Source organism: Triturus cristatus, chromosome 11 (genome assembly GCF_964204655.1).
Source record: "Triturus cristatus chromosome 11, aTriCri1.1, whole genome shotgun sequence".
Classification (NCBI taxonomy): domain Eukaryota; kingdom Metazoa; phylum Chordata; class Amphibia; order Caudata; family Salamandridae; genus Triturus; species Triturus cristatus.
The window spans coordinates 821,534,261-821,548,057 of NC_140594.1; the positions used below are offsets into that span (position 1 = coordinate 821,534,261).

Below are 13,797 nucleotides of genomic sequence, written 5' to 3' on the forward strand. Positions count from 1 at the left end.
GTTATTTAGGGAAATTCATATCCCATAAAACAAAACAACTGGTAGTGCAAAAGAATAACACATACCTTGGCCAAATATCTTTCTGCAATGTTCACTATAGTCATAGCAATTTTTTTTGTAACATACAGACAGACCATTATTGCAGGGTGTTCCATCTTGAAAATAGAAATCAGCTCGACATGTGCTTGAGGTGCCATCACAGTACTCCGCAAGGTCGCATTCTGATACAGGAACTCTACAGGGTGTTCCTACAGTAGCAAACTGAAAATACAAAGAAATTAAATTTAATTGCATTTGAATACTGAGATACAACAATTCACATGCCTTCATTATATATACTGGAAATAAAATAAGATATTGTTGAAAGTAGTTTTGGTACACTAGGTTATTTGAGGTAGCAGTAGGCAGAGCCGGCATGTCTATAAGACGAGGCATCAAAAGATAATCTACTACAGCCTGAGGCTTAGATAATCACCATACTATTACTGGAGGTATGTATGTTGGTATGGTCCACTGGCCTATGTAATCACAAAGAGGACTGAGAAACAGGACATGAGAGTTCTGAGGCTCCAAGTTAACCAGGATACTAGGTACTTGGATTGCAACTAAGGCTGGCCTCCCAATCACACTTAAAGTTCACTTCCCCTCCTCTCAGAAAGTATACCCGTGAATAGTTTTATTTTAGTTTGATCCAAGTGCAAGAGCAATTATTGATCCTCTGTTGCTTTTGTGAAAAGAAGCAGATTAGGTCTGTTCTGGATCGATCAACTTCTTCCTCCTGAGAGTTATCACTTTACATTTTGAGGTCTATCAAGAGAATTAAATCTGAATATATTCCAGAGAGAGGAAGTTCTCATTTTCAGAATCTTTTCACTCTTCAAGAAAATATTTCTGTACAGCACAAAGCATCAGATTTTTAGACGAACGTGCTTCTAGGTATATAGAACAAGTTACTTCTCTTCGGTAACTCCTTATCTAGTACAGTCTCCATCAAGCTGCAGAGTCCATAGCTTATCCCCAGGAATCATACTGGATGCAGAATTTTTTTGTGATGAGTACCCCTGCGCGACGGTAGGTGGTGTCAATCAGATCCGCGGGGCACCATCAGCCAGGTCCACTCTGGAAGTGGCGTGCATAGTGCCCATCTAGGCACCACCCAGGCACACTGGCCTCAGTTTCTTTCCAGGACATTCCACGCCAGTAGCACAGAACCACAAAGAACAATGCCCACAGGTATGAAAAACTAGGGCCCTGAAAGGGAAAAGCCCTGTCCTTGAACATCCATTCGCAGAGCAAGGAGGATGGGTGGGTCGGTCTGTCACATTAGAATGGATAACCAAGCAATACTTTCCAGTAGTAGTGTCTTCAAAAATATTTCACACTAAAAAGTCTTGCAGGACCGAACTGGCAAATTGCCCATCCCTATGGTATGGTCTGTACAGGTAGTAGTTTTTTGTAAATGTGCAGAGATACCCAAACCGCTGCCTGGCAGATGTCCAAGACCGGAACTCTACATGCTAACGCAGGGGGTCGCAGCACTGGCTCTACTGGAATGAGCACGCAAAACCTCAAACGGTTGCTTCTTGGCCAATGCGTAGCAGATTTTGATACAGAGCATGATCCGTCAAGAGATGGTCAATTTCTCTACCACCTTCCCTTTCTGGGCTCCAACATACCCCACAGACAGTTAGTATTCCACCAGGAACTCTTTTGCGTGGTCAAGGTAGAACATCAATGCTATTTTTGGGTCCAGCCAGTTGAGTCGCTCCTCTTCCTTAGAGGGATGAGGAATAACGTAAAAGATAGGCACGGTGATGGACTAGGACTGACCTACATGTCAGAATAACATTGCAGACTTCAGGTGGAAGGTCGAAAGCTGTCAACTGTCGCTGCTCAATCCTCCATGCAAGGTGGCAGAGCATTGACAGGTTCAGTTGGGAGAACTCCAACTATGCTGCTGCAACAGAAGAAACTATCGACTGGACAGCCTGATCGGAGGACTGATGGACATGCTCAACAGCTCTGGCTACCAAACTATCTGAGCCCAGTCCGGAGTCATAACGATGACTTGGGCCCGGTCAATCCTGATCTTCTTGAGAACTCTGGGCAGGAGTGGTATAGGCAGAAAGGCGTACAGGAGGCCTGAGCTCCACTCGAGACAAAAAGCGTCTCCGAGCGAGAGCAGCCTTGGAAACTCCAGTGCGCAGAGCTGCTGAAATTGCACGTTCTCGGCGGTGACAAGCAGATCTAACAAAGGCTCTTCCCACTACAGAAAGAGACCTTGCACCACCGCCAGATGAGACTCCACTCGTGATTCGCTAGGCATCTTTGGATGAGTTAGTCCACCTTAGTGTTCAGCGAGGCCCGCCAGGTATTGAACCACCAGGGAAATGCCTTAACATTCCAGCCATGTGCAGAAATGCAGAGCTTCTTGAGAAAGGATCCACGACCCCACCCGCCCTGTTTGTTGCAGTAACACATGGCGGTGGTGCTGTCCATGAACACCTGCACCAGTCTTCCCTTGATGGAGGGTAGAAAGGCTTTTAATGTCAGCCCGATCACTCGGAGATCCAGAAGGTTGATGTGGAGTCCGATTTTTCACTCCAGACCAGAGGCCTCTAATTTCCACCTCTCCCAGATGGCCGCCCCATCCCAGGAGGGACGCATCTGTCACCACTGTCAGTTCTGATTGGGGAGGGGAGAAGGATTTGCTGTTGACCCGATCAAATTAAAATTCAAAATTATATTTGATTGAGACCTCGACTGAGGTCAACAAAAACAAAATCCTTATATAGAGTAGTTTATTTAAACTTTAGGTATGCTTTAAAACACATTATAGGCATAGTAGTTTAAAATTGACAAAAATACAAGAGTTTGTAATTGTTAAAGGTATGCACTTTTAAATCAATAAACAAAACTCTCTAAAAACGTAAAGAAGTTATGGCTTACGAATTCATTTGGGGGGGACTTACACAGCGTGATTAAACCTTGAGTTAAAATAGTCTTGTATCTAATATGGATGGGTTTTATGAAATGTTGTCGAGCCTCTACCAAAGTCAGATTTGGGCAAATTAAAAGTACGTGTAAAAGGTCTTGTGCTCCACCCTTACACAAGTCACAGATACCTGAAGAATGTTCTGGGGAGTACCAGCTAAAGGAATGAACTTTTAAAGGGAGTATTCCTAATCGCAGAGGAAGAATGCAGCGCCTTACTCTATGTTCTAACTGAAACTGTAAATAATGCTCTGGAGTTTTATATGCTATATTTTCCGCAAATGTTTTGTAATACTTCAGTTGAGTACAGTGCTCCTTATCTAATGCAAAGCTTAATCTCAGCTTCGTGTGTTTTAAAAACAGCTTCAAATGCACTGGAGACCAAGCCTGCAAAAGTGCTACAATGCATTGTGATGCCTCGAGGGCTACTTTAAGGTTCCTATTAAAAGTGTGCAATGCAGATTCTTCTCTAAAAATCTCTAGTTTTAATATATGTCTTAAGGATCAAGGAGCTGCATGTAAAAAGTTAAAAGCCCACCATATAATATTGCATATGGCTTCAGCATATATGCTCGTTATAGAAAGCTTAAGGCGTAAGGTTTGTACGGGATTCATTGGGTGACTTTCAGCAGTTTCCGTAGCATAATCCCTTCTTTCATTTTTATTGGTCGCCAGGTTTTAATCTGTATATATTCCAAGGCATAAGATAAAATGGGTGGAATTTTCATACTGTACACCCCCAGTAGTGATTTAAAATGTCTATTCCCAGTTGAGTTGTAGAATCTCTGTAATGCCCCAACATGGGAGTCTGCCTTTCGCCCAAGGTGCTGAAAAAGGGAAGCATTTTGGAGGCTATGCAAAAAGATTTGGCCCAAATAAACATATTCTTTCACTATCTCAATTGATTTAACACCTAGTGACCAGGTGAAAGGCAGCTATTTCCTTCTTCCTCTAAAAGGTAGAATTTTAGTTTTAGAGATGTTACGGACCCCAAAATATTCTTTTGCGTATCTTTTTAGTTTGTTTAAATTTCTTTGACGATCAGTTGGGGTCTAATCAAATATAACAATGCCGTCTGCATACATTAGGCTATGGATTTCGCTTTGCGCTAATTTTGGGGGGAAATTATTAATTTGGGAGAAGTACCCCGGAAGTATGATGTTACATTGCGGTCTTTACACCCCAATATGTCTACAACGCAGTCATTACAACGCAAGTCATTACAACGACTTGCGCTGAAGGGCGCTGGACTTAGGAATAGTATGATTTACTATTCCAACTCCAGCCAACGTAACAGTAGGAAAGGTGTTGGAATAGTAAACCATACTATTCCTTAGTGTACAGCGCCATCCAGCGCAAGTCGTTGTAACGACTTGCGTTGTAATGGCCATGTTGTAAACGTATTGTGGTGTAAAGACCGCGTTGTAACCGATGTTTCCTACCCCGGAAGGTCGCTTATATAGATGGAAAATAACAGATCAGACCATTTATCGTGGAGATTGTACTTATTAAGCACCTTTCTCCCCCCATTTCGACTCTACACCAAGTTGCCGTATGCAAAGATATGATTATTGTAAGGAGATCATGGGGATCCCTAAACTCTCTAGCTTTTTCCATAGCTTTGGCCTATCCACGCTGTCAAAAGCGGTTCAAAAGTCAATTAAAGCGCAGTAAACTATTTGTGATTTTAGTACTACGTACTTATCAAGGACAGGCTGTCCTGTGATTTCTGAATGTCTTTGTGTTTTACAGTATCCTGGTAAACGTGCTGTACAGATTTTATTATAAAACTTGGTGTGAGAGAATTTAAAGCTTTATGATCTTCCTGTGCTTCAAATAAAGCGGACCGCTGAGCTGTAAATTGAGTTGCATTTGTGGCTTTTGAGTCACAGCTGTTGTCTTCTTCTGCCTGCTCTGCGTAGCATGATTGAGGAAACATTACTTTTTCTGAGGATCTTCTCGATATTCTTCGATTGACTCTTGTTATTTCTGTTAATGTTTGCTTGAATTTTTGTTCGCTTTTTTTAGTTTGCGGCGTTTTAGACTCTATTTGATTTGTTTGATTTTAGTTAGATTCTCCCTCTAGGGCCTTGTCATCTTTTTGAGTAGGCAGGATGGAGAATCCTTTTTGTGCGAAAATTGGGAACATCGGAGTACTAATATGAGGATTACTCTGTGCAGTGTTCTCTAGAAGGGGTCCTTGAATAATTTACTAAGATAATAAATGATTTTGCCACTGAAATTATTAGTTTTCTGTTTGGTAGGCAAGCCCTCCATCTGAGTCGCTCTCTGCTTTTTAGTATGAGAAATACTAGGCACAGGGCGAATATAGAGACTCTTATCTCTCTACCTTTATCGATCTTAGAGTTTGCAGGTAAGATTTGGGCGTTGTGGAGAGTTTTTTTTCTTCTTTTTTTATCCACATGATGTAATTTCCTGTTTGGGTTTCCAGCATCTGGTCCGTATTTTCCATGTTCTTTTCTAAGAGTAGTAATATAGATTTCATGATTTTCTGCAGAGACATGACGGTGCTTGAAATAGGATCTTGCATGTTTGGTGATTGTTACATAATGAATTACGGAAATTCGGAAGAGGTAGAAAGGTTTTGCCCCGCGTCAATGAGGTTGCTTGGTGTACTATAGAGCAAGAGCAATGGATTTTTTAAAGAATCTTCAGAAACGTGGTGAGGCAGCAGATGATCAATATCCGGAAGGGTGAAGTCAGTGGCTTAAATTTGTGAAGCCAAGATTTGTGGAAGATCCTCCGGTTGTTCTTTTGCAAAGGTGTGGACGGTATGCTCTTGGATCACCATAGAATCCATGGCCTCTGCTGAGCCATAGGCTCTATGCCATTTCTGAGTTCTGGAATCGGCCTTCTTTCATGAACTACTTCCTTATCTGGGTCAGGGAATGAGGCCCCTTCATTCATTTGACTGGCTCTGCCCAGACCTGCTATATGTTTTTTAAGTACTTCCTTGTTGAGAAATCTCTTATTTTCGCCAGAAAGTCTCTCCTACCCTTTGGCAGATGTAAGTATTGTAGTTATGGGTGTCTTGACTTCTAATCTTGCTAGCCTACCTACCCCTCAACTACCAGGGCGATTTGTTTTATATCCCTGCATCCGAATTCCTTTATCTGTCAAAACTAGGAACTTTTGAAAACTGGCTAAGTTCGTGTACATATGTATGGCAAGGAAACATTCAAATTGAATGTTCTTTTGAGATATACTTTTTGTGTGTATATATGCATCTCTTTAAGTGCTATTCCTATAGTGCGCACCTAGCCAAAAGGAGAAGGAGCGCTGTACATGGTCAAAGGCAAGCTTAAAGCCAGCGAGTACTTAAAATCAATAAAATTGATTATCAAAAAAAAAGCCAGTGAGTAATAAGAGAGGAAGCTGAGCTGTCGACATTTAACGTATTGTGATTAAGGCTTCCTGTTTTCTGATTTTACAGGTTTTTTACACATAGATACAGACAGAAAACCATTTATTTTGCAGTCTGTTTTTAATTTTAAATGTGGATAAAAACGGAAATTGAATTCTTTTTTGCCTGATTCTAAATGCTAAATGCTGTCATGGCTGCTTGGCATATAGCTGTGCACAATGACAGGTAAGGGTTTAAAAAAGAATAGAATTTTAGTAAAGAGGCTTAAACAACAGTAGATATGCTCAACCTTGATACTAAAATGTTCATGTTTTCATATGTGTGCACTGTTTTATCATCTATGGGTGTTCACAGCATGAATACATATTTATCGGTTACATAAATGTGGAAATGTACTAGTTTCAACTTCATATTTTCACAAATCCCAAAATAAATATGGATAAGAACTTATAAATTTGCAAACATAAATATGGATAAATACGCACGGAAATGTAAAAAAAGAAATACTATGAAAACAGGAGCCCTAGATGTGATGCAGTGTTAAAGAGATGAGTCTACAACTCTTTCCTAATTGGAGAAACCTTTGGGCAGTCCTGATAGAAATGAGGAAGTTGTTCCATAACCTGGTTACATAGATGGAAGAGAAAGAGGCCTGTTTTCTTGTCTTCTGTTTTTTTTTTACACTTCTTAGTCTGCATGATGGTGTCCCGGGTGGAGGTGTGCAAAAGGCCCACCAGAGATGAGGAACTCGTCTGCAAGATAAGCGAGGATGGGTGGGCTGGTTATGATGGCTTTGTAAATGAAGCAGCCACTATGAAAGTCTGTACACAGATATCACAAAGAAAACAAATTAAATAATACGGATTTACCCTATAATACATTTATGGATCAACTGTAATTTTTTTAGCCAATTTGTTTTAATTTTTATACAATACAATATCTAAGTATCATAAAGACAAAACAATTGTCATTTGTTACACACTTTTCATAACATATTGCATAGTTTATTCTGCTGCACACACGATGGCCCAAACTACCCCTTCATAACTCACTTGTTTGAGGGTTTCTGGGTCTGAGGAGTTGTTCAATGCTGAGTCCATTGCATAGTACAATCTGCCCAGGCGTAAGTAAGGGCTGGTCTTCAACATTAGTCAGAATGGCGGCGTAAGTTTTTTGGCCCAATGTGAGCCAAGAGAGAGGTGATTTGACCGGACGGCTCCTCGCCTTTGAGGACAAAGAAGTCACCAGAATATTAGGCCTGCTTAGGTATTGTGGGTTGTGGCGAAGAGCAGAAGGTTGACTCTGCTATACCAACTGGATGACTGAAAGAGTGCACCTGATAATTAATCCAGATGCTCTTGGTCGGTTCAGCAAAAGGTGCACTGTGTATCCTACGGGTGTGTCCTAACAGATACCGGTAGTAGTGTGGGTGGGGGGATTTGCAGATCTACAACTGAGAGTGGGTTTTCATTGGAGGAGACCAACAGTGCAGAGTCCATTACAGTAAAGGTCCAGCATTGGTCCCTGGCTACTGCGGAAGGGGTATATCGATGGGAATGGACATTGGTCCCTGGCTACTGCGGAAGGGGTCTATCGATGGGAATAGATTATGCATCATAGCGGACCCAGTTAAGTGCACAGTGTGGTAGCATGTTTTTGGCTGCATTGGTAAGGCGACGATGGCTGAAATCAACCGGTAATGATCTTGGTGGGCATGGGGCTGGTGGGGGGTGGGCGTGGAATTGACTTGCCGGAGTCCTGGACCTTTCAGCCCTACCCGTGGTTGCCTTCAGTTGGTTGTGGATAGGAACTGCCTGGAGGTTGGTCAGAGCACAGGCATCCCGACAGGGACGGTGCATTATGTGGTTCCTGGACACACTGGTTAAGGTGCCTATGGCTGACATCAGCTAGTAATGATCCCGGTGGGAACCTTAGGGCACCGGGTTGGTGGGAGGGGGGCTACCTGCTGGTGGTCAGGGACTCTCTGGCCCTACCCAAGATTTCTGGTGTTGAATCTTTGGGGGGTGCACCTCTGTTCAAGTACCCAGACAGGGCTGAGGTATTATGCAGTGCCCTGGATTGGTAGTTTTTTCCGGGATGGAGGATGGTGAAAATACTGATGCTGACTTGTCACTGTTTTTTAGCAGGTAGAAATGGATGCCATGAGTGGGACTCAGGTGACAGTGCAAATCCCGGTGCCCTGAGATGGAGGGTTGGGGATATTACTGAGGCTGGCTGGTCAGTGTTTTCCATCAGGTATGCACAGATGCCCTGAGTGGAACTCGGGGGATGGTGCAAATTGGGACCTGCTGGCACAATGAGCACAGGAGTTTGATTGCACGACAATATACCTGTTTCCGAGGTTTGCTGCCAAGATGTATAAAATGAAACATTCTCGGCCCAAAGTAACTGCCGAATTGCTGCATCTGAATATTTTCACATGACTTTAAGAAAATTCTTAATGGCGCCTATGCTTGATAAACAAAGTTTAAAGTGAAGTGGGAAATAAAAATGAAACGCTGGGGATGCTGCCAAGTCCTCCGTAGGGAATCCGGCACTTCTGGGCTTATATTATACGTCACCCTCAATAGTCAATGACTTAAAAAGGGACCGCCTGCAATGTCAATATTTTGGAGAAGGCGCCAGGCTGCGGATTTTTGGCCAGCCGCTCACTCCATGGGGATACTAGCTAATCCTAAGAAGAGGTCAATAACTCGGTTCTAAAGATTCTGTCAGACTATTCTGGGGGATATGGTAGACCTCAACCAGCACTGTTGGTGGGGAGGGCGAGAGCACCAGTATGCTCCTCACCCTGTGGTGGTTTCCCTGGCAGATAATAAAGGGGATGCGCAAGAATTCTGATTCTGGGACTGGACTGACCCCTTGCAGGGTATGATTTGTGGGGGGCACTGGGCAGGTAGGAGTGGGGGAAGACCTGCTGGTCATGCTGGACTCTCCTGCCCTACCCCACGATGCTGGGTTTGGAACTTTGGCAGTAATGCCCATGTTCAGGTACCCCTGTGGGCCAACACTCGATGCAGTGCCCTTGTTTTAAGTTTGTAGTTTTCCTCTGGGGTTGGAGGAGATGGTGATGTGGTGAAGTTTTCCCAATGATTTTCCTGTCAATTTAATTAGGAATGGTGCATGGATGCCCTGGGTGGAACCTGGGGAAGGCTGGTGCAAAGTGAGGCCTGCCGGCAGACTCCGCACAGCAGGTCTCACAGCATTGTGTGCTGGATGTACTTAGAATGTGAAATATGATATTTGTCATGTATATTAATCTTCCATCTTGCTTTTGATATCTACGAAATGAATGTTTTCTAGATGAATACCTGTCCTTTGACGAACTTTGCTCACAAGAAATTTTAAATGTTGATACGAATAAAAAAAAGGCTACACTGTGGAAAACCACAAAACTGGTTCTAATTTCTGTTCTTGGGCTTTGCAGCAAGAGAATATTGCAGCGAGAAAATGTGGGGAATGTTGCACGTGTGTGTACTATGCGCAGGTGCCACCCGCAACTAGAGGAGGGGCACCCTTAGTCGCGCCACGGGCTGGAGCCCTGACTTGCACAAGAACCGGAGGTGTTTAAGAGTTGCCCAGGGTCATCATCAAAAGGTGCAACAAACCCTTGTAGGACTATTTAAGCCTACACACCGCGTATAGCTTCCTCTTTGATGCTTTCATAACACATAGTGCGGATTAGGATCAGCGGTCGCTCATCTGTTCCATTGTATATTGTCCGCATCATTCAGGCATACTTGCCTCCAACACCACAGTTGTTGTTGCTGAGCAGATAGATGAGGGGTATAGCAAAGGAGACAGTGGAGCAGATAGATGAGGGGTATAGCAAAGGAGACAGTGGAGCAGATGGATGAGGGGTATAGCAAAGGAGACAGTGGAGCAGATAGATGAGGGGTATAGCAAAAACGTTAAAGGCAAGTAGACCTAAAGAAATAGCTCATAGAGTTCTCTTCCTTTACCAGGTTTAGTTGTTTCATTGCTGTGAATTTTTGGGGAACTTTGGGATTTCTGTGCTTTTCGAAATGTCATGTGGTCAGGGGTTGTGTTTAGCTTGAAACAAGCAACCACCAAAGGTGAGTGCTCTGGTGGGAGGAGGGTCCGCAGCCTCCTGTCTCAGATTATTGAAACACTAGCCTGGGTCATACAATCCAGCTTGTATTTGTATGTATTTGTATTTGTATGTTGATTTATAGAGCGCGATTGCTGCCCGGGGGCGTCCAAGCGCTAAGAAGCCAACAGAACAAGAGGAGGTAGCCAGGGCGTTATTGAGCAGCATTGAAGAGGAATGTTTTTAGCTGTTTCCTGAATGAGGTAAGATTGGGATTTTTCCTTAGGTGGAGGGGTAGGGTGTTCCATAGCTTAGAGGCGTTGTAGGTGAAAGTCCTACCGCCAGTTCTGGATTTTTTTATTTTGGGGATTGTGGCCGTGAAGGTCTGGTTGGATCGCAGATTCCTAGTGGGAAGGTAGTGTGACACTAGGTTGCGAGTGATGAGAGGGCCCGTTTTCCAGAACGCCTGGTGCGCAATGCATAAGGCTTTGAATTGTGTTCTTTGGGAAATGGGTAGCCAATGCAGTTTTTTCAGTCCATTTTTGACTGATTGACGTCGAGGGATCTGAAGCAAAGTGCGCGCGGCACAGTTCTGCACCGTCTGTAGTCTCCGTATCGTGTACTCTGGGGCGGCGAGGTAAAGGGCGTTGTTATAATCCAGTCGTGACTGGATAAGGCCCTGAATGGCTACTTGTTTTGCCTCCATTGGTAGAAGATGGAGTACCTTTCTTAACACTCTGAGGAGGCCGAAGCAGGTGGCTGCCAGTTTGGTGGATTGGGTGCCGAAGGACAGAGATCTGTCTAGCCACACCCCAAGGCTCTTGATGCTGTCCTTTGGGGCCGGAGGGGTACCCAGGCAGGGTGGCCATAGAGTGCTGAGGGAGTTAGGGTTGGCAGGGCCCAGGAGCATAAGCTCTGTCTTGTCTCCATTCATTTTTAATGAGGAGGAGGACATCCAGTCCTTGACTTCCTCTAGGCAGTTCCTCAGCCCTCCTTTCGAGGTCTGGTTAGCTTCCTGTGCCAGTGAGACCACTAGCTGAGTGTCGTCAGCATATGAAATGATCTTAATTCCATACTGACGAACAACTTCAGCCAGTGGCCTCATATATATGTTGAAGAGTGCCGGGCTCAATGAGGAGCCCTGCGGGACTCCACATTTTAAAGGTCTGCTGGTAGAGGAAGATGTTCCATCAAATACCCGAAAGGATCTGTCCTGTAAAAAGGATTCAAACCAAGATAAAGCATTGTCCTTTATGCCGATGTTTGCCATGCGGTCCAGCAATATGTCATGGCTGACCGTGTCGAAAGCCGCGCTTAAGTCAAGGAGGATCACTGCCACTGATCCTCCCTGGTCCAGGATGTTTCTGGATTCCTCGGTGATCATGAGGAGCGCAGTTTCGGTGCCATGTCTTGGTCTGAAGCCCGTTTGAGTAGGATCAAGAAGCTGGTGGTTTTCGAGATATTTGATCAACTGGCTGTTGATGTGTCTCTCTAGAATTTTACTAAGCCAGGGAAGGAGAGAGATTGGGCGGTAGTTGCTGAGGTTCGAGGGATCCAGGTTGGGCTTCTTTAATAGTGCTCGGACCATGGCTTGTTTCCATTGTGGCGGGACTACGCCAGTAGAAATGGAGGAGTTAAGGAGGTCCATTATGACGGGCAGGGTGATAGCCGAGGCTGACATAATGATGTCTGGCGGGGCTGGGTCCCCCGGAGACCCGGATTTGACTTTTTTTGCCAAGGACTCAAGAGTCGAGAGGTTAAGAAGAGCAAAGTGGTCCAAAGTGGGGGAGGAGTTCAGGTCAGAATTGCTCGCGGTAGAGGGGGTGCTGGGAGGAGCGGGGAATGATTCATAAATGGTAGTAATTTTTTGCAGGAAAAAATCTGCCATGTTGTTGCAGTGTTCTGCGGTCTTGGTCTCATCTAGACTGGGTGGGAATTTGGTGAGACTTTTCACGATACGGAAAATTTCCCTGGGTTTAGATTTCGCTCGGATAATTTTGTTGGCGAAATAAGCTGTTTTGCTGGCCTTGATTTGTTCTTTATATATTTTAAGTAGTTTTTGGTATTGGATTTTGTTTTCTGGCAAAGAGTCCAGGCGCCATTTCCTTTCCGCTTGTCTACACTGACGTTTTATAGCTCTGAGGGGTTCAGAGTACCACGGAGCTGATTTATGACAGCGTTTTGTGGTGGTTTTCCGTTTAGGTAGGGAAAGATCGAGTGACTTGGTAATCCATTCCTCATAAGAAAGATTTGCGAAGCATGGGTCCTCATTAAACGGGGGTATGTTGCTGAACAGTTTTTTGGTCCATGTCTCGATAGGGAGGCGGGACCACGGTCTGGCTATTCTTATAGTGGGTTTGGTGGTTAGGGGTCTGAGGGTGTGCCATAAAAAAGGGACCAGTAGATGGTCAGTCCAGGGGAGAGGGAGAGGTGGACTAGTTGTCAAATTAGTACAATTGCTGAAAACTGGATCAAGCAGGTGTCCTTGATCGTGGGTAGGAGAGCTGACCAGTAGGTGTAATTGTAACGCGGCAAGGTCGTCGGTAAGAAGAGCTGCTGTGTGGTCTGGTTTGGAATCGAAGTGAAAGTTAAGGTCACCCAACAATGTGAAATTGGCGCTACTGCTGACACGTTCTGCCACAATCCGTGCTAATTGGATATGAAATTGTTTTGGGGGGCCGGGGGGTCTGTATATGAGGGTGCCTGAGAAGCAGTTGTTCGGCGAGAGCTCCAGACTAAACGCTAGGCTTTCACAGTCTGGGATGCTTTCTGCAATGATTCGGCAGAGGAACTGCTCTTTGTGAACAATTGCTAATCCTCCTCCTCTGCCTTTTGGGCGGTCTTGGCGGGAGATTTGAAAGCCAGGGGGAATGGCTGTAACCAAGGCTGGGTCCGAGTCTAAGGTGAGCCAGGTTTCCGTTAGGAAAACAATGTCGGGCTTGTGCTCCTCCATCAAGAGTGCAAATTCGTTCTTATGCTTGGGCAGAGACCTACAATTAAGCAAGAACATGCGGTACTCGTGGCACTGGTCCGAGGGTGGGAGGGGCTTGAGGGTGGATTTGCAGAGGTTGCATGTATACGGGAGACATTCAACGTGGTAAGGATGCTGGCTACAATTCTTTTGTAGGAGTCTTAGCTCTAAGAGTTTTTCGGGGCTGTACTGCCTAAATTTCATAGTCAGGGGAGTAAGGGGGGTGGCCCTAGGCCCGGACTCGGCGCGGACGAGCGCAGACGAGCTTGCCTTATGCGCGCCTTCGGCGCGCATTCGTCGCGCCCGCTGCGCTCGTCCGCTGCGCTTCCGGCACATGCACATGTTTTAAGCAAGGGGGCTGTGAAGAGGGCGTGG

At 44.8% G+C, this 13,797-nt stretch overlaps 1 protein-coding gene across 1 annotated transcript in view; it reads right to left on the bottom strand.

Moving 5' to 3' along the window:
• Positions 1 to 13,797, bottom strand: part of LOC146785486 (disintegrin and metalloproteinase domain-containing protein 9-like) — a 1,594,707-nt gene that overhangs the window by 363,569 nt on the left and 1,217,341 nt on the right. The window contains exon 14 of the mRNA XM_085633059.1: positions 66 to 261. Coding sequence (XP_085489185.1) covers positions 66 to 261 — 196 coding nt within the window. The remainder of the gene's footprint in view (positions 1 to 65; positions 262 to 13,797) is intronic.